Source organism: Cucumis sativus, chromosome 7 (assembly GCF_000004075.3).
Source record: "Cucumis sativus cultivar 9930 chromosome 7, Cucumber_9930_V3, whole genome shotgun sequence".
Classification (NCBI taxonomy): Eukaryota; Viridiplantae; Streptophyta; class Magnoliopsida; order Cucurbitales; family Cucurbitaceae; genus Cucumis; species Cucumis sativus.
In genome coordinates, this window is record NC_026661.2 from 19,794,349 (window position 1) to 19,821,115 (window position 26,767).

The following is a 26,767-nucleotide window of genomic DNA, read 5'->3' on the forward strand; positions in this document are numbered from 1 at the left end:
ACATGGCTCGAAATTTGCAGCGCATTTCTGAGGCAGAGACATGGCCAAGTTATAATCAACACCAGAAACAGGGGGAGCATCCAACAACGCACAAATACAAGACTGGCCTAAAGTTTTGATAGCATCGCAACAGACAAGACTTGGTGGTATAGGGTGGAATGGAGACAGTGAAGGCCTACAAGGAATTAGCTGAACAAGAGAGTAAATTAGACTGTTAGAACAGAACTTGGCTTTAGCTTGCCCTAGAAAGGATGTAATTGCCAACATGAACACCAGAAACTCCAGAGGCTTGAAGATCGCCTGTTTCATCTTTGAATACAGATAAAATTCTCAAGTTAAAATGAAGATGAATATTCTATCTAGTGATGCTGCTTATATTGAGAGTAACTCATGCTTTCTTACACTATCTTCCTAACACAGTACCCACTTGCAAATGCAATGTGCAACTTTTTGTTTCTCTTACTAGCTATGTATTTTCTGAGGTTTATCTTTACTCTTTTTATTTTATGGGTGTCAGAAATTGCAAAACTCGTGTTTATGTGTAGGTGAAACAGAAGGAAAGCACCTGGTTGGTGAAACAGTCCTGAGGAAGTCAAGAAAATCAATAGGTATAAACAATGCATCCCAAAATTTTACATTCTAAATAAAAACTTTCATTAGAGATAAATGAAACCTTCTAACAAGTGACTGTTCATCCCAAGAACAGTCCAACCAAATAGACTTCAATCAATGACAGTCCCAATCTTCATACACCAACAGACCAATGTAGTAAAACATCAGAAATTGTTGTTAGCTAACATTTTATTCACATTATCAAAATTAGGAACTCACAAAAGGGTAAAAGAGAATTGAACTTACGAGTTCACTAGAACAACAAAATAATATTAACTCATACCATTTGAAGTCAACAAATTTAGATAGAGATAATAAATGAAAAGAGATAATTCATTTAGTAAACAGATTGTTGAGTCCCATATACATGTGACCTACCATATACTCATGGGACAGCATATCAAAACACAAAACACAGTAGATTTACACCATAGACTAAATCTAGAGACAGAAAAAGCACTTAAAAAAGTAAAAAACCAAAAACACAATAATCAAACCAAACCCTCTAAGCCCTTTCCCCTCTAATCCTCCTTGCCAATTGAATATCCTTAGGCATAATGGTTACCCTCTTAGCATGAATAGCACAAAGATTCGTATCCTCAAACAGACCAACCAAATAGGCTTCGGCCGCCTCCTGAAGCGCCGCGACGGCACTGCTCTGGAACCTCAGATCGGTCTTGAAATCCTGAGCAATTTCACGAACCAAACGTTGAAACGGAAGCTTTCGGATCAGAAGCTCGGTGCTCTTCTGGTACTTCCTGATTTCACGAAGTGCGACGGTACCAGGACGGAAACGATGGGGCTTCTTCACTCCACCGGTAGCCGGAGCTGACTTCCTGGCAGCTTTGGTGGCCAATTGCTTTCTGGGGGCCTTGCCTCCGGTAGACTTCCTGGCGGTTTGCTTGGTGCGAGCCATTCGGGCAAATCAGTAGAGCAGAAATTGGAAGATTTGAGTTCTGGAGGTTGAAGATTCGATTGAGCGATGAGGAAACTTCGATGGTTTGGTGATGGAGATATAGGGTTTGCAAGAAGAAGAAAAGCGGGAGATTTTAAATTTTGGGGGAAATTTGGTGGGTTCGTTTCTTAGTTAGCGTGAAGAGTCACCGTTGGATGATACCCATTTGGACGGTCAGATTACACGAATTGTTTCCTATCTAGGATTGCGATCCGTGGGGAAATTTATCATCCAATACAATTCTGCCACGTAGAAAATCCCCCCGCCTTCTCTTAGTTACCCACCGGAGGGAAACCATTTAACCGCGCAATTTTCTAATTTAATTTTTCGGCCAAATTTTTAATAGCACATTTTAAAATATTAAAAAAAAACTATTAACAAAATCTATCACATTATTCATAAGTTTTTTTTTTTGTATTTGTTAAATAGTTTAAACTTTTGATATCATAAAAGTGCATCTTTTAATTAACATTTTCTTACCAATTTTTCTTAATTTGCATTTACAGTGATAATTTGATGTAATTTTTTTAATGTTTTTGTGTTAGCTTTTTCGTATATGACAAAATGTACAAATAAAAATTGAAACCAAATACATCACTTTAGTAGCTAAAGTTAAGTGTCCTACTTGGACATTGCCTCAATAGCACAATGATCATCACAAAAATCATCATCAATTGGCATAGGATTCTTGTTACCCCATTATTTGTACTAGAAGTAATGACTTCTATGCTGACCAAAAAAGTAAGTTTGGGCAACACATACAACACAAATACCCCAAAAGAAAGCGCTGACAACACAAAACCAATAGCATCAACCACATTTGTGAAGAAATAAAATGTTCTTTCAAGCATCAAAGCCTAATAATAAATGCCACAATGAGCAACCTCCAATACACAATCAAATTTGAGCACCATCAAACTTTGTTTTATTCTCAACATATAAATATGAGTACAAATTTTCATCTCATTCAACTTCAAATTAGTCCATGTAATTATTAACAAGCTAGCTAGTAGTTGCAAATCGTGTATATGATCAAGAAACTAAATTGGGTAACTATTGTTATCTAGCAATTGGTTTCTCTTAAATCGGAGAACATGAAAACAAACATTCAAATACTCATCAAAATTTGTTGGAATAAATAGTATCCTTACTTCCATTTATGAGAATAACCAAATTAAATTAGACAAAGCAAAGTGAACAATTACTCCTCAACCTCCAACAAAAGAGTGAACAAAATTATCTCAAGTGAATAACATGAATTCAATGAACTAAAATCTATTATAGATGTGTTTAATATGTTTTCCTGCTTTGATATGTTTCTTGTTTAGATAACAAAATTAAACTTAATCCAAGAATCTAAATAATCTGCACTTCTTCCAATCAATCTTCATTTTATAGAATGTAAATAAGGCATTCAACAAGGATATACGAACAAAAAAAGATCCAATTCCAAAACGGTGATTCATTCCGTAAGCAGATTCAAGATTCACATATACATCCAACCTGAAGCAATCTAAAGCCCTAGACACCAAATGAACTCAAAAAATATTTTTAAAAAATTAATCCACAACTTTAAGCCCTTTCCCCTCTAATCCTTCTAGCCAATTGAATATCCTTAGGCATAATCGTAACTCTCTTGGCATGAATCGCACAAAGATTCGTGTCTTCGAACAAACCAACCAAGTAGGCCTCCGCGGCCTCCTGAAGTGCCGCCACGGCACTGCTCTGAAACCTCAGATCGGTCTTGAAATCCTGAGCAATTTCGCGAACCAAACGTTGAAACGGAAGTTTCCGGATCAAAAGCTCAGTGCTCTTCTGGTACTTCCTGATTTCACGAAGTGCGACGGTTCCAGGACGGAAGCGATGTGGCTTCTTCACTCCACCGGTAGCCGGAGCTGACTTCCTGGCTGCTTTGGTGGCGAGTTGCTTCCTCGGAGCCTTGCCTCCGGTAGATTTTCTGGCTGTCTGCTTGGTGCGAGCCATTCGGGGAAATTGATTTGACGAAAGTTGAAGAATTTGGAAGGTTGAACTGAGATTTTGGTTGTGATGATTAAGAAATTGGGGGGTGAAGAAATATATAAAGGGTTGTGTTAAAAGGAAAAGCGGGAAGCTTTGAAATTTTCGGATTTTGGTACGCGATGGATGGCCGTCGGATGGACGGTTGAGATTTTATTTACTGGTTTATTTAGGATTCGATCCGTGGCAATGCTCAACACCCAATAGTATTTTCCCACGTGTAAATAATGTTTTTCGATTTTTTGTTTTTTATCTCAATCTTATTTTTTGGGTTACTAAATTAATAATGAGTTCTTAAATTAGTTTATGCTGTCCGATCAAAACTTCTAAGTATTGATTTGATGGATTAGAGTTTTTTTTTTTCTTTTAGCAATTTGGGTTCGAATCTTTTGGGTTAAAGTTCAAAAACAAATTTCTTATTTTAAACTAGCAGCTAAACTATACAAATAATAATGATTGTCATTTGTATGTTGATTTCGTTTCTTTATCTATTAGGATCCGTGTTGAATTGTGCAAGCAATGCACTAGATTGATGTTAGAAAAATGGTTTGACCATAAATTTGTATTATGGGAGAAAAAAGTTTAGATACATGACAGAAAATTTGAGCATCGGTATGGATTGTGTGGTGTTATGAATAACTTGACGGTAAGAAATGGTAGTGTATATTAGGTCAAGGTGTATATTCAACAAATTGATTTGGTTGTTAATATAGTAGTAAAACACAATAGACACTTGGGCACATAATTGTCTCTCTTCTTTTTTTTTTGAAACCCTAGAGCTAGTACTATTGGGTTGGCACACCTTTCTTGCAATTCATGTTTAAATGTATCGTTCATTCGATTTCTCAGTATTTTCCTCATAGCTCGTTCGTTGAAAATGTATATGGTTTTTAATCATATTACTTTGAAGTCTTATAGGTCTTTTTAGATCTACTTGGCTCTTAATAAATCCTTCTGTCACCCTAAATTTATGTGTTTTGATTTGTTTTCAGTAGGCTCTTCTCATATTTTTACATGGACTCTTCTCTCTTCTATTGCTCCCACTAAGACTTGTAAGCTTAGGCTCCAATGAGCTATTCGCTGATTGCTACCTTTTAGACTCTCTCAAGCATAGCTTTCCTATGTTCCTCTCTTAGAGCCATCTCTTTTACTCCCTCGGGCTTGCTCCTTTCCTAGAGCTCCTTATAAGTTTTCTCCTACGTATCCTCCTATAGTCTCCTAGCCTCTCATGCGTTCCTTTGAGCTCCACACCCTTCTCGTGAGTGATTGAAGCTTTCGTTGGCTAACTTAAGTTTCAACAGGCTCTTCTCACCAGTCATTTGAACTTTTAGACTCTCCACATAGATTATGATTCTCCGAGCTCTCATGGACTTGTCTCTCAAAGACCTCTCTAGACTTTCTCCTTAGGTTTTATAACTCCTAGGATAAAGTTCTATTTCTCCCGAGGTCCACAAAGCTCTCTTAGGCTATTTCCACATGTCCTTTTGAGCTCACTTTAAGCTCCACTAGAATATTCTCCATCTCTTTAAAAAATTTCACTAGACTCGACACTTTAAACTTCTATAAATTCTCATATGTTTCACTCGTTAGACAACTCAAATTTTGTTTTATGTTTTCAAACTTGAACAAATATTATATTTGAAAAACATTTGATGTGTTTCAAAAAACTGAATTATGAACTATATAATCCAAATAGTGTGAAGATTTAATATTTGTAGGTCCGCTCGGTAGGAAACTTAGAACAACACAAAAACAATTGATTCAATGAACATGTTTTCATACATATGGTTGAAATCATATTATAATTTAGAAGTATTTTTAAAAATAGTAAAATAAATTAAAATATTTACTAGTTATAGTAAACTTTTGAATTATATCTGATAGTTTTCTATCACTATAACATATTAATGACTATCAGCGATAGAATTTACTATAGATTGTAAATATTTTGTAAAATTTACAACTTTTAAAAAATTTCCTATAATTTACTGATTCTTATGGGTGCTTTGATTCTATATCTATGTACAACTATAAAGCCAATCATATACCCACCAGTACAAGGTCAACTTAAGGTTAACTATAAACAATTATAAATCAATCCATGAACATGTATTATAATAAAATCTGAGATATTTGTATTGAAAATTTGTGCTTTTCTCAATCTTAAAATTGTAACAATTTGCAACGTATCATCACCAAACACATATTTGTTCAATTCAATGAATCTAAAAACATAAAACGAGACTCAAATTGTCAACCAAACAAGCTCACGTTTCAACTTTTGAATCATGTTATAAGTTCAATTGTTCTTGTTAAATTAAAACAAAACATGTATTATATAACATCATCATTAATTACTACCTTGTGGATCATGGAGTAGTTTTACAACCATCTTATAGATTAGATAAGAAATAAGTACTGAAGCACCGATTTATCTTAAGGCATGTCCCTTTATGGGTATGAGCCGTAAGTATGACTCACATCCCCACACACAGAAATCAACCAAACAAAAGAAAATATCATAAATATCATGTGGTGGACAATGAATTAATGCCCATTATGAAATAACACAAGTCTATACAAATGAAACTAAAGTATCTCCACTATATGGCGTTCGTCTCTCGCCCAAATACTCCTACAAAACTTTCATATTGGTAAACCCATTACTATTTTCCTTCCCTTTCTAAAACTGGAGAATTTGCTACAACAAAATCGGGGTTTTGAGTGTTTAAAGAATTAGTTTAGAATGCTGCATCTTCTTACCCAGATGCTCCGGCAGCCCTGCTTTTATCATCTTCTCCTTGCTCTTCCTTGGAGAATTCCTCGATTAGTTCACGCTGCCTTGGAGTAAGGGTCCTAAGGACGAAAACATAGTGCTATTTATGTAAAAATATCATCTACCAACAGATGTGCATGCTCTTTAAATGCATACATCGCATTGCCTTCTATCAAAAAATGATAACAGACAAAACAATCCTGCTTGTATGCCAAACTAAGACTATTTGCCAAAGATGCAGAGATGGGTAAAACTCACGTTGGTATGCTGACATTGAAGTGCACATATTGGTCGCCGAATGAGTAAGAGTTCCTTGTTTTTATCCCTGCAAGACAACGCCAAGAGAACGGGTTAGTAGTTAGTAAAATACTTTCTGTGGATCATGATAGTCATCATCGGCATCAGCCAAACATCTGAGGGAGGATCTGAGTATAATTAAAACTATAGGAATGAGGCTACATAGTCAATAGTTAGAAATCAATAGGTTGAGTGGTTGTAGTTAGAAACTAACACAAAGGAATTTGGCAAACGAATTAGGATTTAATTTTGATTTTTTAATATAATTCTTGTCACTCTTCCAAGTACAATTCTAGAACATTTGATATCTTAACACGGCTCCCACTTGTTAAAACCAAATATGCTCCCTTTGACCACTTGGATAACTCAAAAAGCTGTTAGATATTGGAAATAATCGTGGCCACGCATCAGACTGAAAACACTCCTCTTCACAATTTAATCCTTGTCAAAGTAGTCGATATGACATTTCAACATTTCTCATCGTTTAATTTGAAAAAACAAAAAACAAAAACAAGACAGAATGGCATAAATGGCTCTTTCCAATGCCATCGAGAAGCCTAAAGAAATGATATTGCCGAATAGAAATTGGTGATATTACCTTTCTTCTTCAGAACAACCTTTTGCCCAGGTTGAGTACCAGGACGAACCTAATAATTAAAAGTTAATATAGTCAATCTGCCAATGAATCCACAAGAATGGTAATCCATGGTTATCAATATTAACATATTGCCAAACCTTTAGGACAACATCTCCCGTTAGAGTAGGAACCTGGACAGTGCCTCCCAATATAGCCTGCACGGAGACAGTATATCAAGTACAAGTGAATTTAAAATTTGATACAAGCAAGACAGCAGAAGACTTGAACCATATATAATAAACAACCATGTCAAAATATCATGAAATGTGAACAATTTAAATCTTCAAACGTATCCCTGATAGGTTACTTAGAAATAACATCCTTCAAGTTTTGGTATATCTTTTGAAGGTTTACATTTTTAAATTGAAAAAAAAAAACGAGCTTTCATCTAGAGAAATTAAATAAAGTTCCTAATTTTGTTGGCCATTTCTCTTTTAAAAGATGATTGCCATCCTAAAACACTAAATGTTTTTGCCATGCAAAATTTTAAACCGGTCTGGCAGAAAATTTCAAAGGCAACAGTTACTTGAATCAACAATCTTATTTTAGACAATTACAATGTGGTTTAGGGTCATAGATGGAATAAAATTCAAGCCAATCTATCTGCAGCTACCAAATAGCAAGATTGTTGATAAAAAGGAAGGATATAGCCACAGAAAAATAACTCCATAAATTTGGTCACTTCTTGATATTCAGAAACAAATTAAACAGAGATTACCTGAGTGATGCTTAAAACAGTATCCACATGAATGTCCGAACCTTCTCTTTTGAAAACTGGGTCTTCACGAACCTTTTTTTCCCAATAAACAGAAGAGACATCACATCAGCAAGAAAGGAAACCATCAATATAAACTTGAGAGAAGGAACATCTAAGTCACCTTAACAGTAACATATAGATCACCAGGTTGGTTTCCCTCAGGATCTGCACCTCCACTCCTAAAGACCTTCATAGTTTCATTATCATCTATCCCTGTATGAGCCATTACGAACACCAATCCAACATTATCCACAAGTGTGAAGGAAAAACAGTTTTCCTTTTCTAGGGAACATCTAAAGATTAAATGTTGTATGGAAACCAGAAAGACTTGCCTGGTATTATATCCAACTTAACAGATTTCATTTTTCTCACAACTCGTTCCCCATTACAAGACTTGCAGAAGTTCTGAAATTTTTAGAGAAACATAAATATCCAAGATGGATAGATCAACTTTCTTTATATATGTGAGCATGTGTGTGTGAAAAAAGAAGGATAAACAAAAGGTTGGGACATACCGACACAATTTTCCCACTTCCACCACATTGCGTACATGTAGTTTGCATTCTAAATGGACCAGTTTGCATGTATGTCTAGTGTTGAGCATGAAAAACAAAATGACTTAGATCTCACAAGACCACATTCATAGAAAAATGACTTGTGGAAGTAGTATAACAGATAAAACTAACCATGCCTGAGCCCTTACACCGTCTACATGTCTCAGGTCTTGTTCCGGGTGGAACACCACTTCCACCTGCAAATCGCCATACATTTATCAAAGACTTAAGAGACAGGAAACTAGAAGACAACAATTCATTAATTGAATAGATTTGGCCTACCACAAGTGTCGCATGCCACAGCTGCATTAAATGATACAGTTTTTGAGCATCCCTGGACAGCTTCCATAAAGGAGATCTCCAAAACAACCTACCAAAACAAAAACCTACAATAATATGTGTGCTGCTTAAGAATGAAGCCCAATGCACATAAACAGGTAGGATTACCACCTTGATATCTTCTCCACCAAAGTTCTGCCGAAAGATATTAGAGAACTGGTCACCACATGCAAAAAACACGTGAAAAAAAGGACCATTGTAAGTTATCAAAAGGAAAAAGGCATGGAAAAATAAGCTCCATAGAAGATTGGCTTACATCAAATTCCCTAAAAATTCCACTAAACGGGTCAAAACCGCCTCCACCACCAGGGAAGCCACCATGATGGTCTTGTTGTGTAAATGCTTCATGCCCCACCTATGACATTGCAATGGACATAAAATATGTGCAGAGACGAGTTGATGACTTCATACTGAATATGCTGAACTTCGTGAGAATTAAAACTATATATCAACGCCAAATAAATATCAACTCCAATATTGTTCCAAAATCTTAATAAACAGGTAGAAATTTCAGATATGTGAAGGAAGACCTAGTGGTATGCTTTCTGTATCAGAAAGCAAATAGGAAAAATTATTTGTGAGTAAGAACAAATGAAGACTTCCATCTCAACGAGGCTTAATGAGGAGAAGCATGTTTCACTGCACACTAAACTAATAACTTTTAGAGCCCACCAACTAAACATCCATGTGCATTTTTTCTCCTTCTTTTGATTGAAACAAGAACAACTTTCATCTATGTGGTATTTTAAATGATACCTCATCATATTGTCGGCGCTTATCCTCATCTTTTAAAACCTGAGATCAAGGTCATAGAGATTTTAAAAACCTGAATTGTATTTATATGTACATTTATGCAAAAACCAGAGAGGTAAAAATGTATAGAGATTACCTCATAAGCCTTACTGACTTCTTGAAACTTCTTTTCTGCATCAGGGTCATCCTTGTTTGTATCTGGATGAAGCTTTTTTGCCAGCTGCCAAAAAAGAATGTTCTCCACTATAAATAAACTGCTCGGTCTTAACAGCAAAGTCACTTGAAATAATCTATTCCTCTAATTTGTAATTAAAATTCCGCTTACAGAGTGTCCTATGATCAAGACAAATACTATGCTTCAAATTTCCTCTAGAAAGACACCAATTGCAGAAACTTACCCCGTAGTATGCTTTCTTTATTTCTGATGCAGTTGCATTCTTGTTCACTCCAAGGGTATCGTAATAATTGTTAGCAGACATGTGTGCTGGTTCAAAAAATACAAAAACGATACAAACTTAAAATTATTCATGACACCTGTGTAGAGTAAAATAATAATAATAATAATAATATCTGCATACACAACTCAGAACTTGATCATGAACACCCCTCTGCTATAGATGCAACGGAGAAAATCAATTGAAGGGAATAGGATAGAAAGTAAATAAATATATCCTGAATGGTGCACAGTCTCATACCAGTTCCATGAATGAATTTTGCTTCTCCATAGTTGGCACCAAGAACTCCTAACCGAAACCAGTTCTTTTTATTAACTGCACCAAAAAACAGAGATAAAATAAACACAACCGACGAAGATTTAATTCCAATTCCATAGAGAACGTACACATACACCTATCTTACTAACAAATATTCAACTAAAACCCACATATTGCAATATCTTTCACCATTAACACGAGGCAACAGGAACGAATAAAGATCAGAAATTATCAATGGGTAAAAGAAAGAACAAATACAGACCATTCTTCGAAGCGCAATTTCCAAAACAAGCAAATTTATTACAAACCCCAGAATGGAATTGCCTACAACTCCCTCGAAAAACAGCATCGGTTACCTACAAAGAACCAATCCCCAAATAAAAAACAGAAATTTATTACAACAAGGGCATGGGTACAAGAGGAAATAACATAAAATCGACATACAGAGGTGGATGATTCGCGAGGGAGATGGGGTGTGAAAGAACGACGAGCCAGCAAACGAATGAGCTTGAGGCCATCGGAGCGAACCATTTGGGGCTAAGAAACACAGAAACTCAGTGAAGTGAAATGGGGAGTTGGAAGATGGGGGAATTGATGAAATGATAAACCCTGTAAAAACCCTAATTGGGTGAAGAAAAAAAAGCGGAAGGTTCTAGCAGGTGAGGATGGAAAGGAAGAGGAAAATCGATTTTTTTTTTTTTTTTTTTTCCCCTTTCTTTTCTTTACCTTAGAAAATATAAAAGCTTCAATGGTAGAGAGGAATCCCCCATGTTCCTCGGAAGCACTTTTAAAAGACACGTTACCATTCTTTTTCTTTTTTTTCTTTTTTTAACTATTTTAGGTTTTTCTATTTCTTACTATTAATTATTTTAAATGATAAATTTGGTTGTATATTTATACAAATATCATTGTTCTATTTCAAAACATTTTTTTATATATTTAAAGAAAACATATTTCACATTTATATATTATTTTATTATTTTGAATAGCAAGTTCACGGCCTTGGATTCACTACTTATGTGTATAACAATCCTTACATTCCTAGATCCCATTTGATCAAGTTTATTTGGTCTCCGGCTAAGACCATGGTTTTAAAGTCTTTCCTAGTTGGTCACTTTATTATTGAATGACATTGATTGAATATGGATCTGCTTTAACTAATTCTCACGAATGAGGTACTTCATCTTACAGTTGGATTACTTAGCGAAAATTTGTTGACAAATGGTGCTTGAATGCAACATTTTGATTTTAAGGGTACTATTACGTCAAAAGTGGTTATCGATTGCATGTGGAACAACAATATTTTGTTGGATCCTATGATATTTTGCAAACGAGGATTTGCCTTGTAGAACGACGAATGATTGTTTCAAACAACCATAAACAATTATTCATGTCCTCTTTTGGTGTTGTAGATTGCAAAACGTTTGCTATCTTTTGCTTCTTGTAGAGTAACCTTCCACGTCGGATTTGGCACTTAGTGTATTGGTTGTTGAGACCTTTAGAATGATCATAATGATTTTTGTTAATGTGGGACTGTGGCTGAAGCGAGGGTAAATGCAAATGATTGTTTAGTTATTTGGAGGAATATACGTTGTTGGATGAGGGGGTCCTAAAGTTGACGTTTCTAATGTGTGATAGTTGTGTGGGATTCCACCTCGCTCTTTGTTGGATTTATGTTAATGTTTCATACTTGTCTTATAAGAGTCACTGAAATTGGTACGATGGTCATTGACGACCATGGTGTTGTTATGATGAGCTTGTATAATTTCATTTCCATCCCTTTGTACCACTAATTGTCAAATCGATGGCAATTAAATATTGATAGTCGTGTTCTCATATTACCTCTTTGATGTTTCCTTAACTAGTGAGAGCAAGATTTCTATCGCATAAGTTGGTGTTTTGGTATATGATACCATTGACGTTTATATTCCTTGTAGCCCACATAACATTAGTGATCTTTGAATGTAATTGTTGTTTATACATATATATATCTATATATAATTTAGATCTACGTTCAATACTAAATTATATTTTTTTTTCCAATTGAAAATTAAGTATGATGATATTATCAAATATATTTTCTCTCCTTTTAACAAATGTAAATTTATCTATCCATTCATAAAAAACTTTGAAAATAGAAAAAATACGTACAAGGATATTTATTTCTTTATCAACGTGAAAATGATAAAATTGCCCACAATCATCCATAAAAATCATTGAAAGATTTAAAATTTAATGATATTTTTCAAACATCGAGCCCAAGGAGAAATTTTCCTATAAAATTCTATACATCATTGAATTGATTACTAAACATAAAAATGATGAACTATTAAAATAAAATAAAGTGCAACATCCCATTAAAATAGATAGCATCGAAATGTTAACCAATATGAGTATAGCTATAGTCAAATCCCACACGTAAACTATTTTTACAATATTCTAAATTCACTATCATATTTAGAATAGTTTTCAAAATAATGTCTTCCTATCTAGTCAAATATCATAATAAATTCGAAGACCTGAATCTGTAATGAAATTTTGGAACCCGAAAACAGAAATTATGAGCCATGGAATCTCTATTTAAAATCAAAATTTGGGGCTAGGCAATTACTACAAGTCATACCAAGTTCAGATGAACATAAAAACAAAGTGATAACTTTTGTAAAAAAGAAACGATAATAAGAAGAAGAAAAAAAACAAATCCCTTATCTAAAAGACAAGCTCATGAGGTTTCATTCCAGCCTTAAGAGAAAATCTTGCTCCCAAGTATGCCTTCAACTCCGGAACCGCCTCAATAGACTTTATCAATGGTGTATCCACAGCTTTCTGGTCATCCTTCTTCTCAGCTGGGAGAGCACTTTTCTCCTATAGTAATAAGTTGAAGTCCAAAAATTAGAACAGCAAAAAGATAAACAACTAAAACAATGAAAGACAGAGTTGTAAATCCAGTTCTTCCTACCTCTTTCTCTGCCTCGAAAAATTCCCCTTCACCCTTTTTCTTCTTCTTCTGGGCTTCCTTGGAAAAGTACTTGTCGTCAAACTTTTCGGAGTTCACTCCAGAGATGTCAACTTTGGTGGAGGTTGCAATCACGTACGATTGATTCACCCGTCTCAGAGGAACACCATTAATCTTAAAAGGCCCTATAGTCATAAATACTTAACCTTTAGTATAAAAAGATTCAACTTTGCAATAAATAGTTGAGGAACAGCATTCATGTATTTCTGATTGCAAGTGGGCAATGGAATAAATTGTTCAGCCGATGCATACTACATATCTGACGTATTAAGGAGTGATTTTGAAATAGTTAGTCACATTTGTGGTGTTCAAAATCACTCAATTCAATGTTCAATAGTACACTTGTAGACACATTTTATCATACTATTAAAATTGATTATGAATTATTACAATCATAATTTTAGTGATACTGAAAATGAAAGTAGTGATTTTAACTAAGCATGCAACAAAGTGAGGAAAAGTTTAGCAATTCTAATATACAGCAAACCGAACTAGACCACACTGAAACTTTCAAAATGCAAACATTTTAATAGAAGAACTGATTCGAGTTGGTAGGAAAACCAGGTACAAATACATACGAGTGAAAAGAGACAAACGAGACCCAACAGATAACAGCAAATTATAACATAACCTGGATCAAAACCAGATAAATACAATATAACAGCAAGAAACATCCACCATTATTTCACAAGGAACCAACTCACCAGTAACCAGAAGCAACCCAGATGGCAGCTGTTTCAAAAACACAACTCTCTTCCCCTTGAACCTCCCAGCAAGAATAATCAACACAGTACCAGGAGTAATGCTAGCTCTAAAATCCGAAAAAAGGTTTGAGTTAAAAAAAACGTCGCAGAAGCAGATTCAACAAATTTTGAAAATAATATAAACCTCAACGCACAAAAAAAAAAAAAAAAAAACGAAAACGGAGCAATCATACCTAAGCTTCGTGAGCTTGGCCTTGCGCTTGTTAACAAGGGGCTTCTTCACATCATCGGCAGGGTAAAACTTTGGCGGTTTCTCGGCTGGGGCAGCAGCTTTCGGCTGTGCGTCGTGACGAGGGAACACGCCGCCATTTTTAGCCTTGATGGCCCAAAGACCACGCTTGTGATACATCTTAGACCTCGAGTACTTGCCGACTCCTCGGATGAGATCCGGGTTTCTGGTAACTCGCGGGGTTTTGGGCGCCATTGACGTTGCTCTGGTGCTGCTGTACACTTCTTCTTCGCAACGAGAGAAAGAGGAGGGTTGCCAGAAACCCTAATTCACAAAGAATGTTATTTATATATTAGAATTTTTTTTGGAATAAAATGAAGCCTAACTCAAAGGTCCGATAGTTTGGGCTTTGGGTCCGACCCAACTAAAACCATTATATAGTATTTGTATATTTATTACATTCTTTTAATTATTAGTCATTATAACAAGTTATTACTAATTATAAAATAAAATATATATAAAATTAACGTACAAATTTTTTTTTTCTTAATTCTAATATGTCGGTTTATTTAGAAAATTAAAATTGAGAAATCACAAATAAAATAAACTAAAATTAGGGGTAAAAACTTTTAGAATTGCTTATTGAAATGTTGAGTTTCAATAAATAAAATTATGAAATGTTTATATATGAATAATTTTTCTTAAAAATTAAAAAACGTGAAACATCTTTCTCGCCCTTTTTCTTTTACCTTTCTCTTGCTTTTTTTTTCAAACTTTTGGAATTTCTTAGAATTTTGTATCCATGGTTGAACAAACCTCTTTTCTTGTTGTTTTTATTATTATTATTATTATTGTTATACCTGTTAGTTTTTTATGTCTACAATTTTTAGTTAAGATTAGATTAAAGAGATTGTGTACAGATGAAGAAAAAAAATTATATATTGTTCATCACTACCACCAAGGAAAAGAGAAAATAAAAAAATAATTGAATAATAATTAGGGTAATGTAAAATATGTTTTACATTTATCACGTAACAATTTATAGTCGTTTGGATGATATACAACAAATAAATAAGTGGATGACAAAAATGGAAGAACTAATATATGTTATAGGAGAAAAAGATCACTTAAAAACAGACACGTTCAATATGGTGGTTGAAAGTAATTAAAAGAAGAAGAACAGTAACATTTGATCAAAGTAAAGAGTCAATTCTAGCAGGCATTCTCCTAAGAAAGTTTTGAGGGAAAGAAGGTAAAGTGATCCTAAATATTGGGTGTCTCATTGCATAAAGACCCATTAAAAGGATAAGAACATTGAAAGGAATTACATACATTCCCACAGCTGCAACAAGGCAAAACATCATAAAAAGTGCAGTTGCTCTTGGATCCCTCCAACTTAGAACCCCTTCAATCCTCTCCCCTTGTGTTGCTAAATCCCCCATCAACACTTGCATTCTCCCCCCGATATATCGAAGCTTGTCGTATCGTCTTCTCAATGCTCCTCCATTCGCTCTACTCGGGAATGTGTCAAATTCCTCTTCTAAGTCATCAGGTGTCACCGCATAAGCGTACGAAAGCTCAGTATCCATGTGTGGTGGATGCCTCGGCCTATAACGGTACCGCCACACACCCATCAAGAAACCGTAAAAAAAGATAGTGGGAAAGATTAGTTTAGGAAAGAACACAACGAGTATAAACATTATGTGAACTGCAACGGTTAAGGTAGGATTTGTCCAACTTTGTACGCAACCAAACCATTTGCAAAACAAAACCAACCACTTGAAAAGCGCTGCAATTCGGTTGAAGTTGGCTTTGGATTTTCTTATGCTCCATAAGTGTGAGTCTGCATCCAATATGTAGTAGATGACCTCCCTCCTTAGCTTTGGCTCAGCACGTGTTAGTCGGTCTGAAAGAATGTTGAAGCATTGATCTCTCAAGTGCTCTATTTGGTAAATGGACAAAGGGAGAGTGTAATGCATTTCAGGTAGCATAGGTTGAGCATAAGTTTGCAACATGTTGATAAAAGATAAGCAAGAAAACCTCACTGCCAATTGAATCTCACCCATCTTCTTCACACCACAAGCTTGCAATGCCACAAGAGGGTAAGAATGTGTGTAAACTCGATTGGTCTCGAGTGTGGACAATCGAATCCGAACCTTCCCAATGCGACTATCCTTTCCTATATCCCCTCCTTGGAGATAACCATTATCAAACACTCCAATAGTTAAAACAGTACACGGATCATAAACCTCAAAAATGTATTGCTCATTCCATTTGGGAGCAGAAGTATTAGTAATTGTTCTAGTCCTCACCCATTTCGGCCCGTATTTTGCTACGCAAAATGCGTCAGTTTGATTCTCTCTTTGTTTCATTGGCGACAACCCCGAAGCACTCAGGATACCTAACTCCAAAACACCAATGCACTTCGGCCATAACAACTTCGACGTTGCTCGAAGATCACTCGCATATTGAATCTGCTCATGAAGAACATGATACCCTCCATCTAAAGAGACTCTCAAATGCAACTTGCTTGCAAACTTCACTTCCTTTGCTTCGTCCCCTGCCTTGAATCCATTGGGCCTCTCTAGATTGTACCATCTGTTCTCAACAGATGAACTATCATTTCTCACTTCAATTTTCTCTAGAGGAATATAACAAACACCTAGAACATCAATTTGATTAGGGCCAATCTTATCAACCACACGAAGCTCTAAATTCTTCTCAAATGGCTCTGCTGCAACAAGCAACATGTCTTGATTCCATACTGGATTCAAATTCTTACTCTCTGATATTCTGCTTATCATTTGTATAATCCCAAGTCTTGCTTCAATCAAAACCTCTGGCTTTCTGTTCTTGTCATTGATTACTAAATCTTGAGCTTCAATTATGTTCACTCTCAAGTACCACAACCTTGGTGATTGGTAAACTTTCGATTGTGTGTTGATGACACCGTCGCCACTGACCGATGCTGCATCAGAATGCCACGCTATTGAGTAATGGTTGTCGGCTTGAGTCCCCATCCAAACAGAGAGCATCAACTCACCCCTGACTCGACTGCCATTGCTGTTTCGATTTTCGAGTTTATACCATTGCGAAGCCAACTGACTGTCGGGTGGTATCCTCAATGGAACGTCGGCAATGCTCATAACAATGCTGCCGATCTCTGCATTGGCCCCTGACTTATTAAACAAAGAGATTTCAACGTCAGTTGTCTGAATTCGATCTTTCACAAAGGCAAAAACAGTACCCCATTCTGGATTTGGTGTTTTCTCAAAAGCTTTCGTGGTCCCTCTGTAGTTTCCAAGCTTGATTTCAACATAAGGGTCACAAGTTTCCGTTAAATCTCTTGCTCTTTCGACTTTGACGTAAAGAAACAACATTTGTTCGACAAGATCAAAAGCAGTACTAATGCCAACAGATGATTTTCCCCCATTAATGTTGGGGGAGGTCTCTTTGAGAGCGAAATCTTCATGTTTCTTATGTGGGTTTGGTTTATTCTTGTTCTCCATAAATCACAACGACCTGCAAACACAAGGATACATTCAAATTCCCATGTTATCAGAGAGAAAACAGAGGATTTTGTTTCACTTTAGTTGAACTACACGGAGGAATCACCATTAAAAGTTTGGTGGGTTCGAAGGATCTGACTCAGATCATCTGAAACATTGAAGGAGATAGATGAAAATGAAAATCTTTTGGAGATGGTAACTCATGGAGAAGGTGAAGCAAAGAGAGAAAGAGGGAATGACAGGGAGGACAATTCGGAAAATAAATCACGATATTAAAAATAATATAGTGTTAATTTTGTTTTTTAAAAAATTAACATCTCTATTTGAAAATGCTAAATTTAATTAACGATATTTTTAAAAAATAATAATATCAATATTAGAATATTCGAAATGGACATGTTTTTAAGTAATAATAATATACTCTTCAAAAAATAACTTTTGAAATATTTAAGTACTTCAAAAAAAAAAAAAAAAAAAACTTAGCATTGAAAATTATTGATTAATTAGTGAAAGAAACAACGGTTACAAATTACCATATTTATCAAACCTTTGGATTGCAGGATTTATTTCAATTAATTTTTTTATATGGTAATTTAAAAATATCAAAATGTAATTAATTTCAATTGTAATTTTCAAATAAAACTGTGCATTAAAAAATTGTATAAACTCAAATTTTGTGTATGTGTATCATATCAGTTTATACAATGAATTTGTGCTATGAGACGTGTAATTTCATTAATTAAAATACAGAACTAAGCAAATCAATTTTAGGTTAGTTGTAGTATTTTATTAAAATATTTATTAGGATATTTTAAATTTTCTCTTGTATGGAAATTTCCAAAAAAACTCACTCCCAAATTCAACCAAATTTAATGTTAGTGATTCATTTTCTCAAAAACAAAAATAGTAATAATGATAATAATTGGAAGTATATTTGGTTTTTAAAAAAAAAAAATCAAAAAACAACACTCCAAATGGTCAATTTTCAAAAACAATAAATTGTCATTTTTTTGTTCGTTTTCAAATTCACAATCAAACCTAAAATTTGATTCAAATTTGAATGTTGAATCTAAATTTCAAATTGTAAATTGGAGTCAAAGCTATTTTCAAATATATTAAAAAATAAAGAATTTGTTTTTCTTTTTTACTAAATTATTTGGTTTTCAAAATAATTTTTGGATCCTAACGATTATTTCAATCTTCATTCTATAACGTCCTATTTTATTTTTTTAAATCAAGAATATACCCAAATAAACAGTTATACATATAAACTCGTGTTCTAATAATAGTGAATAGTACCCTTCTAAAAAAATAAAAGTGAATAGTATGCTTGGAAAAAATTCGAAAAAAACATAGTGAATAATATGCAAACACATATTCTAAATAATATATCTAAGTTTTTCTTTTTTCTATTCGATCAGACACATACTCCATAATAAACAAGATCGATACTTCGAAAACATTATGCTAAAAAAAGATTCAAAAAAGTTTTATGCACAAACGTATGAACTCAACGTACCTGAAGAACTTTGTGGAGAGATTAGAATCAAAGTGATGAAGAAGAATAGATAATTGTTGTAAATCGTAAATGATGGAAAAAATTAAGCAAATATTTGTGATTATTCTCTTACCAATTTATTTGCTTTGATTTTCAAATTTTATAGTTTCCTTTTTTAATTTCCAAACATCTCTCCATATATATATATATTTCCAAATTTATCAAGATTTGAGGATTTATTTCAATTATCCTTTTTTTTTCTTCTAATTATTAACCAAATTTAAGAACAACGGTTATAAATGGTAATTCTTAAAATATCAAAACGTAAGATTTTAAATTGCAAATGAAGTATTAATTAAAACCTTAATAAGGATTTATTTCATTTAGTTAAAGGTCAAATTTAAGTAAGGTCATGACTATGTATTAGTAATTAAATTTTGGGTAATCATAATTAAATTTAATTGTTAGATTAATCGTAATTGACCACAATCTTAAATATAATTAAGTTGCAAATGTAACTAAATTGTGTTGTGAATTTTTTTGAATTTAACGGTGTCAAAATGAAGTATTTTCTTAAAGGATAATCATAATCCAAATGATAATCGATGATTCATCATCCTTCGTTCTTCGATTGGATTGCGGCTTTTGTTTACTAATTTGGACGTAGATTCATGTATCACATATATATGTAAAATATAAGTAAACAACAACATTGTTTGACTATATTTTTTTAATAAATTTAATTTATGAAATTTGAACATTGTATTTGTATTAGTTAATTTAAATACTGTGAGTACAGTTTATAATATTTGGTAATTTAACTATTTCTCTCGAAAAATAAACTTTCCAAGCATATTGATCTTATTGGATGATTGATCTCTGGGCTTGTTGTTTTTCTCAGAGGATCGGTCATTTGCTCGCTGAACTTGTGAACAATTTGAACCACCATTTGGCTTGGACTAGCTTTACCACTTCAAGAGAGTTAAATTTTTTGTCACGTGAACTTTATAACTTAAGAGCTCTAGAGCTACGGTCTCTAAAATTTGAGTGATTTAAAGCTTCAATATTCAAAATTTAAATGTTTCAGTTTTCAAATTTAAAGAATATTTAATTTTTTAAGTCTTCAAATTTTTAGATAAATGATAATATTAAGATTGATCATAACTTTAAAATCTTAAGAGCTTGAGAGGTTGAATATTTAAATCTACATAGTCTTAGTAGTTGTCATTATTTTTTAAAAAGATATTTAGAGAAAATACCTAAATTTTTTTAAAAACCTATATTTTTAGGACAATTATAACCTTATCTATATTATTAGAAAGTAAATTCAAATTAATTCCTTAATTACATTATATTCAATTTATTATATAAATGATAACTTCCTTATTTATCATATCAATTTATGTATAACTTGATGGGGGTAGTTAATTGAAAATGGTTTAATGGTTTATATAAAACGATATAAAAGAAAAAGAAAAAAAAAAGAAGAGATGGCACGTGCGGACAGCACAAGATTAGCTCAATCTCTTCTTCTTCTTCTTGTCGACTGGATAAACCTCTGGCCACGCCTCAGGGTTCTGTGCTTTCTTCTCTCTGTTCTCTCAAGCTCTCCACAACAAAAATGGCTTCCATCTCATCCATATTAACCCCTACCAATCTCATTCACAGCTCCAAAAAACCCACAGATATCCCACAAACTTTATCCTCTCAATTTCTCCGACCAATCTCCTTTCACCCTCCTCATATCCTTCTCCGCATCTCTCCCGTCGCCGCCAAACCCCCCACCAGACTTTTCGCCGTTGCAGAAGTGGCGACGCAGGGTGCCAGTTCGGTGGCGGAAAGGAAATTGTACATTGGGAATATACCTAGAAATGTGAATAACGAGGAGCTTACTCGGATTGTCCAAGAACATGGGGCTGTGGAGAAGGCTGAAGTGAGTAATTTCTGCTTGGATTTGTTATTTTTTCTTTTATTTTTTCATTTTCCTCTTTTGGGTATCCTGAAATTTGTTTTATACCATGCGTCGTATTGTTGATTTTGAGGCTTGCTGGATTCTCCAGGGTTTATACGTGCTTAGTTTGTTTTGAACCTTTGCATTGATTGAGTTTACTTGTTTATAAATTCATCAAAACTGCTGAATGTAGTTTGATTTTGGGCTGAATTTGTCTACCCTTTACTTCCTGAATGTTGTTTGGACAAGCTATTGAGGGTTCTTTTACATTTGAAGTTGGATTGGTTCTTGTCATCTGTAATTTGAGCTCTAGAATACGATAAGATATACTTCGATTCTTGCTAAAGTAACTCTAGTTTAAATCTACGAGTGCATGTCAATTACTGTTAAAACTGTGCTTTCTTTGGGCGAGATAACACTTGGTAATTTATGTTTATTGCTTATTTGTAATTTCCTTTCCAAAATGTGCTCTCCAACTTGAATATCTTATGCCATATGGTCATTTTGAAAAACTAGCTAATTTTTTCTCTTGAACTCCGAGGCAAAGCACTTGAACCGAACGGTCCTTTAAATCAAGTAGCTAGCAGCAACATTTTTATTTTTTTTAATGAATTAGCTCTTGCAATCTATTGATTTCAAGAATTCTAGCATCCCTTTGTTCTTAATCTTCACTTGGTAACTGTTGGTGTTGGCCTTAAGAATCTTATTTTGTTCCATTTCCAGGTCATGTATGACAAGTACTCTGGGAGAAGCCGCAGATTCGCCTTTGTTACTATGAAAACAGTTGAAGACGCAAATGCAGCAATTGAGAAACTGAATGAGACAGTGAGTTCATTTTAATATCTAGTTATCTACAAAGTGCAACAACAATTGAAAAGAAAAGAGAACGAAGGAATTGTTTCTTACCGTTGACTAGATGGATTGATTATACTGACAATGTTTGTTTAATGGCAGGAAGTCGGAGGACGTAAAATTAAAGTCAACATAACAGAAAAACCTGTTGTTAATACAGTTGACATGTCATTTCTTCAGGCAGAGGAATCTCAATTCATTGACAGTCCTTACAAAGTATATGTAGGAAACATTTCGAGTACAGTTTCTACAGAAACACTCAAAAACTTCTTTTCTGAGAAGGGTAAAGTTCTCAGTGCGAAGGTTTCACGGGTTCCAGGTACCTCGAAATCAAGTGGCTACGGTTTTGTTACCTTCTCTTCAGAGGAGGAAGTCGACGCTGCCATTTCATCTTTTAACAATGCTGTAAGTAACTTGCTTCGGTTCTCATATGATTCATATCTAAATGCTGTGGCTCCGATATCGGTCTATGCACACTCCACCTCACTTTTTAGTCCCTATCACATAATGTCCCATGGTTTAAGTTTCATGCATTGGCAACACTCTTGCTCCTGTTTAGTTGGCACTGTCTAGTAGAGAATTCCTTGTTTCACTTTATGTTCTTCAGTAACAGTTTGGTTAAAATACGCAGCCCTCAAAAGATTTGGAAGAAAATTATAATTTAGTCTCTATAGTTAAATAGTTTACAAGTTATTTAACTACTACAATGACTATATAATTTTATTAAATGATGACTTTATAATTTTATTAAATAATTGGTCAAGGGTTCAATCTGTAGTGGCCACTTATCTAGAAATTAATTTTCTACAAGTTTTTTTTTTACATCCAAATGTTATAAAGTTGATCCGGTAAAACCATAAGGACGGAACAATCATGGATATAAAAATAATATAAAATAACAATTTACCAAATGATTGAGACTATTTATGTGAATTTATCAAACTATAAGGATAGAAACTTTTAAAACCATAAGTACTAAATTCTAACTTTCTTCAACCTACTTAATATGGCCATATTTATAGGTAACTAAACATTTCTAATCACAAACTTGCTTGAAACTTTTCTTAAACTAGTTGACTGATAGGCATTACCAACTTGAATGTCTAATTGATATTACCTTATGAATGGATGAGCTACGCTCTGAAAGATGATGGCATTTTAACCTGAAACATCTAATACATCTTTTGTTTTCGAATTCTTACGGGAAGCTTGTGTTTCTGATATGTTTTTCTTTGCTGCAGTTGTTGGAAGGCCAACCAATCCGTGTAAACAAGGCCTAAATTTTGTAGGGTTCTATGTAACAAAAATGTTTGGAAGTTTCACTTTTGCCTCTTGGAATGAAATTGATGAACAGCAGAGGGCAGTTTTTTCACACAATTTCTGTATTCATATCACTAATGTATAATCTTGTTTATTTTTCTGTTTAAGCATCAAATCTTAACTTAGCTAGACTTTAAAATGCAAATCTTTGATTACATATCAAAATATTCTGAAAATCATTTTCAAATTAAGTAATCATTCATTTATAACATATATAACTGAGTACTCAAGACTAATCAAATTAAAACGCTACAAAAGCTATCACAATCAACATTAACTTTCTACAACCAATAGCAACAAAACATATATAGTATGCAAATTTATATTATTTGGTAAAGATGTCAAGTTTAAATCACTATAAAAAGATGTCAATTGAAAATTCAAACTAACACAAACTCAAATATATTAGAATTCAAAATTCAAAACTAAAGAAAAAAAAGAAAAAGAAAACCCACCATGAATAAATTGCGGTATAATTTTGAAATGCATTACTATAGTAATTTGGGAGACTGACTAGTAATTACTTATCGAGGAAGCAATTTCCAGCCAAACAATTTTCACAGCATTTTGAATAAAAGTACTTCAGGAACAATAAATTATTAAAAATGTAATAAAATAACAATAATACAGCTTTCAATTTCATTAAAGTCGTCCCAAATTCCCAAATTTGATCGTAAGATATGAGAGGTTCTTCCCAGAAATCTTCCCGTTTTTTCAACCCTCGGATCTCCTCTGTGGCCGTCGACGTCAAGGACCGGCACCACCGCCACCAAGAGCTCCAATTGTTGTGGCTTATTTTCCGGTTGATTCGATTCGTTGCGAGACCGACGACGGTGATCTCTGATCAACTGCCGTTGTTTTTGTTTTATTTTATTTTTACAGTCCCTAAAGTAAATGATCAATAAAGATACAGTTGAGTTCATTTATATAATCTTTGAATTTGTAAGCTTAAATTTACAATTATAAATGTTTAAATTGTATATTTGGGTGAAATTTCTGATGATTTCTTATTTTATCAATAAGTTATTTAATAAAAGTTATTCTTTTATTATATTGTATAATAATATTTCTAATAAATTAAGATTGGTATGAATTATAATTGATAATGTTATATGACTAAATACATAATTAAATTGAAGAATTAAAAACTTATTAGGATCCTAATAAGATTAGGAATCCTAAACTTATTAGTAGGATCGAAAACCTAAACTTATTAGTAGGATCCTAATAAGATTAGGAAACCTAAGCTTATTAGGAAACCTCACAAACCCTATAAATAAGACTTTGAGGTCTTATTTTAAATACAACAAAGACATAAATTCATTATACACAAAGGGAGTATAGAGAATTTTGGTGATACAAATTGGAGAATTGTTCTTAAATTCAACATAAAGGTATGTTTATTTTAATTGTTTATGCACGATTTGTTATATCGTAAAGTGAGATAAAAGAAAGAAAGTTTTATGTTAAATTTAAGTTTAGTATAAGTAATATGAAAAAGAAAATTAAGAAGTAGGGGTAGAGACAATTTAAGCATTAGACTAAGTAGTGGAATTGAGGTATATATTAAATGGAGTGATTCTACCACCTAGGGCACCTATGATAACCAATTCCAACTGTTGGAAACCTGATTTAATTTATGAAATTTTACTAAAAGAATGTGATGCAAAGATAAAGGGGAGAGAGAAAAAGTTAAAATAAGAAGATAATAAAGAATGACTATGAGTGATAACTATATCACTATGACATAATGAAAATGAAAGAGGAGAATAAATTTGGACCATATGAAAGGTGACAGATATGGGCCAATGGCTGCTTAGAACTTGAGATCCACGGCTCCTTCCTTGTAGGATAAGCAATTAATTCACCTCAAATCCCACACTGCTTCTTCTTTCATCTTCTTCCTACCTCTAACTGTCTATAAATAATTCCAACATTTAAATCATTAATTTCCACAACCAAAATCAACTTCTACAGGATCTTCAATATGGGATTCTCGCAAATGTTCAGCTCCTGTTTTTCCCCCTCCAGAGTCTCCGACGATCGCAAAGATGATCTTCCCGGGTCAAAGAAACCCAAACGACCCGTGAAGAAGGAGCGTAAGGAAGCTCCGATTGTAGTTTCTTATTTTCCTGTTGGTTCATATGCTTCTCGCTTGTAGCTGGTGATCAAGACGCTTGCTGTGAATTGGTTTCAAAATAGGAAAGAAAGTACTCCATGAGGGGGAAAAAAAAAAGAAAGCCAATTCTAGATTATATTATTTTCGTCATTAGAATATATATGAACATATGATATTCAAAGAAATTTATATATATATATATTGTGATTTGCAAATATTGTTAGATTATAAAATACTCTTTGGCAAGACATTACCGATCTGTCCTATTAATTACAAGGTGCAAAATCTCTAAAACGTCCGATCAAACGCACACCACATGAACATAATGTTTTCTTGTTTTCTTTTTCGAATATTTACTCAATAATGATAATGACCACTTTTTTTTTAAAAGGAAAAAGAATTAAGAAAGTAATGATAATATGAATTGTTACCCAACTGATAAATTAATAAAGAATTCAGTTTATAAAACGAGAATAGTAATTCCTACAAAAGAATGTTACAATATAAATGACGCTGATAGAGTTAAAGAATATATATAGACAATGCACTCATCTAATTAAACTTTTGAATTATAGTACGGTAAATGATTATGTAAATATACTTAAATAGGTTAGGGAGGCATTATCCTCAAACCCCACAAGTGTGTCGTATTTGGTTATTTGAACTCATCCAAGACATTCCACCATTAATAGCGATCAACATGGTATAAAATCAAGTAAATTAAGGTAGAAAATGTAAGACAAATATTAGTCCTTAATCTAACCTAGATCGTTGTGTATAAAAGCTTCTAATACTATAAAGTATCATGTTCTTTTTAATCATGTTCCAAATATTAATGGATTGGTAGTAATCAAATTACTAAACAAAAGTTGGAAGAATATAGTTCAAAATAGTATTTAAAACTTAATAATTTATATTCACCACATTTCAAAGGTAGTATTACTATTTCAAACATTACCCTTTATTTGTATTTTTCTTTGTGGAAAAAGCAGTAAGTAAACAAGTATAATTTTCTTCTCTCTAATTAATAATGATCATGATAGGTCAGGAACCAAAGTAATTCTCCAAACCCACGCCACGTGGTTTTAGATATTAATAACAAATGAAAGCAAATAACTAAAATGAAGAACTTATTAACTTTGCTTTTGTCCAATCTTTGA

At 33.6% G+C, this 26,767-nt stretch overlaps 5 protein-coding genes across 6 annotated transcripts; 1 reads left to right on the forward strand and 4 right to left on the reverse strand.

Moving 5' to 3' along the window:
• Positions 1–912: 912 nt before the first annotated feature.
• Positions 913–3,633, reverse strand: LOC101209420 (histone H3-like centromeric protein CSE4). The gene is made up of 2 exons (XM_031889248.1): positions 3,143–3,633; positions 913–1,537 (listed from the first exon to the last, which is right to left on the reverse strand). Exons 1-2 carry the CDS (start codon positions 3,548–3,550, stop codon positions 1,118–1,120), a joined length of 828 nt encoding a protein of 275 aa, XP_031745108.1. The 5' UTR covers positions 3,551–3,633; the 3' UTR covers positions 913–1,117.
• A 2,448-nt stretch (positions 3,634–6,081) lies between these two features.
• Positions 6,082–11,177, reverse strand: LOC101222538 (chaperone protein dnaJ GFA2, mitochondrial). Of its 2 annotated transcripts, none has more exons than XM_031889255.1 (18): positions 10,854–11,177; positions 10,672–10,765; positions 10,392–10,466; positions 10,095–10,180; positions 9,833–9,916; positions 9,700–9,738; positions 9,200–9,298; positions 9,055–9,078; positions 8,887–8,974; positions 8,737–8,801; positions 8,566–8,640; positions 8,383–8,455; positions 8,172–8,263; positions 8,012–8,083; positions 7,392–7,448; positions 7,255–7,303; positions 6,618–6,684; positions 6,082–6,439 (listed from the first exon to the last, which is right to left on the reverse strand). In XM_031889255.1, the coding sequence occupies exons 1-18, from the start codon at positions 10,938–10,940 to the stop codon at positions 6,343–6,345; spliced, it is 1,323 nt and encodes a 440-aa protein (XP_031745115.1). In that variant the 5' UTR covers positions 10,941–11,177; the 3' UTR covers positions 6,082–6,342. The 2 variants fall into 2 exon arrangements, with proteins under 2 accessions (XP_031745115.1, XP_004135911.1); XM_004135863.3 differs by having other exon boundaries at positions 9,055–9,099.
• Positions 11,178–12,940: 1,763 nt separating this feature from the next.
• On the reverse strand, positions 12,941–14,721 carry LOC101222777 (60S ribosomal protein L6-1). Its single transcript, XM_011661161.2, has 4 exons — positions 14,363–14,721; positions 14,130–14,236; positions 13,369–13,550; positions 12,941–13,274 (listed from the first exon to the last, which is right to left on the reverse strand). The coding sequence occupies exons 1-4, from the start codon at positions 14,611–14,613 to the stop codon at positions 13,119–13,121; spliced, it is 696 nt and encodes a 231-aa protein (XP_011659463.1). The 5' UTR covers positions 14,614–14,721; the 3' UTR covers positions 12,941–13,118.
• A 744-nt stretch (positions 14,722–15,465) lies between these two features.
• LOC101209173 (FT-interacting protein 7) lies at positions 15,466–17,867 on the reverse strand. Its single transcript, XM_004136064.2, has one exon. The coding sequence runs from the start codon at positions 17,865–17,867 to the stop codon at positions 15,552–15,554; it is 2,316 nt and encodes a 771-aa protein (XP_004136112.1). The 3' UTR covers positions 15,466–15,551.
• Positions 17,868–20,875: 3,008 nt separating this feature from the next.
• Positions 20,876–23,613, forward strand: LOC101222300 (30S ribosomal protein 2, chloroplastic). Its single transcript, XM_004135862.3, has 4 exons — positions 20,876–21,298; positions 22,040–22,141; positions 22,271–22,573; positions 23,410–23,613. The coding sequence occupies exons 1-4, from the start codon at positions 20,987–20,989 to the stop codon at positions 23,446–23,448; spliced, it is 756 nt and encodes a 251-aa protein (XP_004135910.1). The 5' UTR covers positions 20,876–20,986; the 3' UTR covers positions 23,449–23,613.
• Positions 23,614–26,767: the final 3,154 nt, after the last annotated feature.

Bases quoted from the DNA above. Each gene is read 5' to 3' on its own strand.
- LOC101222777 (XM_011661161.2), bottom strand. From the start codon at position 14,613: ATGGCGCCCAAAACCCCGCGAGTTACCAGAAACCCGGATCTCATCCGA. The intron at 13,551-14,129 runs GTGAGTTGGTTC...TTATGACTATAG, and splicing joins TGGGTTGCTTCTGGTTACTG to GGCCTTTTAAGATTAATGGT. The intron at 13,275-13,368 runs GTAGGAAGAACT...TTATTACTATAG, and splicing joins TTTTCGAGGCAGAGAAAGAG to GAGAAAAGTGCTCTCCCAGC.
- LOC101222300 (XM_004135862.3), top strand. From the start codon at position 20,987: ATGGCTTCCATCTCATCCATATTAACCCCTACCAATCTCATTCACAGC. The intron at 21,299-22,039 runs GTGAGTAATTTC...TTCCATTTCCAG, and splicing joins GGGCTGTGGAGAAGGCTGAA to GTCATGTATGACAAGTACTC. The intron at 22,574-23,409 runs GTAAGTAACTTG...TCTTTGCTGCAG, and splicing joins TTTCATCTTTTAACAATGCT to TTGTTGGAAGGCCAACCAAT.
- LOC101209173 (XM_004136064.2), bottom strand. From the start codon at position 17,867: ATGGAGAACAAGAATAAACCAAACCCACATAAGAAACATGAAGATTTC.
- LOC101222538 (XM_004135863.3), bottom strand. From the start codon at position 10,940: ATGGTTCGCTCCGATGGCCTCAAGCTCATTCGTTTGCTGGCTCGTCGT. The intron at 9,100-9,199 runs GTAAGCCAATCT...TGTGGTGACCAG, and splicing joins GAATTTTTAGGGAATTTGAT to TTCTCTAATATCTTTCGGCA. The intron at 8,802-8,886 runs GTAGGCCAAATC...GGCGATTTGCAG, and splicing joins TGTGGCATGCGACACTTGTG to GTGGAAGTGGTGTTCCACCC.
- LOC101209420 (XM_031889248.1), bottom strand. From the start codon at position 3,550: ATGGCTCGCACCAAGCAGACAGCCAGAAAATCTACCGGAGGCAAGGCT. The intron at 1,538-3,142 runs TAAAGTTGTGGA...CTGCTCTACTGA, and splicing joins GGATTAGAGGGGAAAGGGCT to TTTGCCCGAATGGCTCGCAC.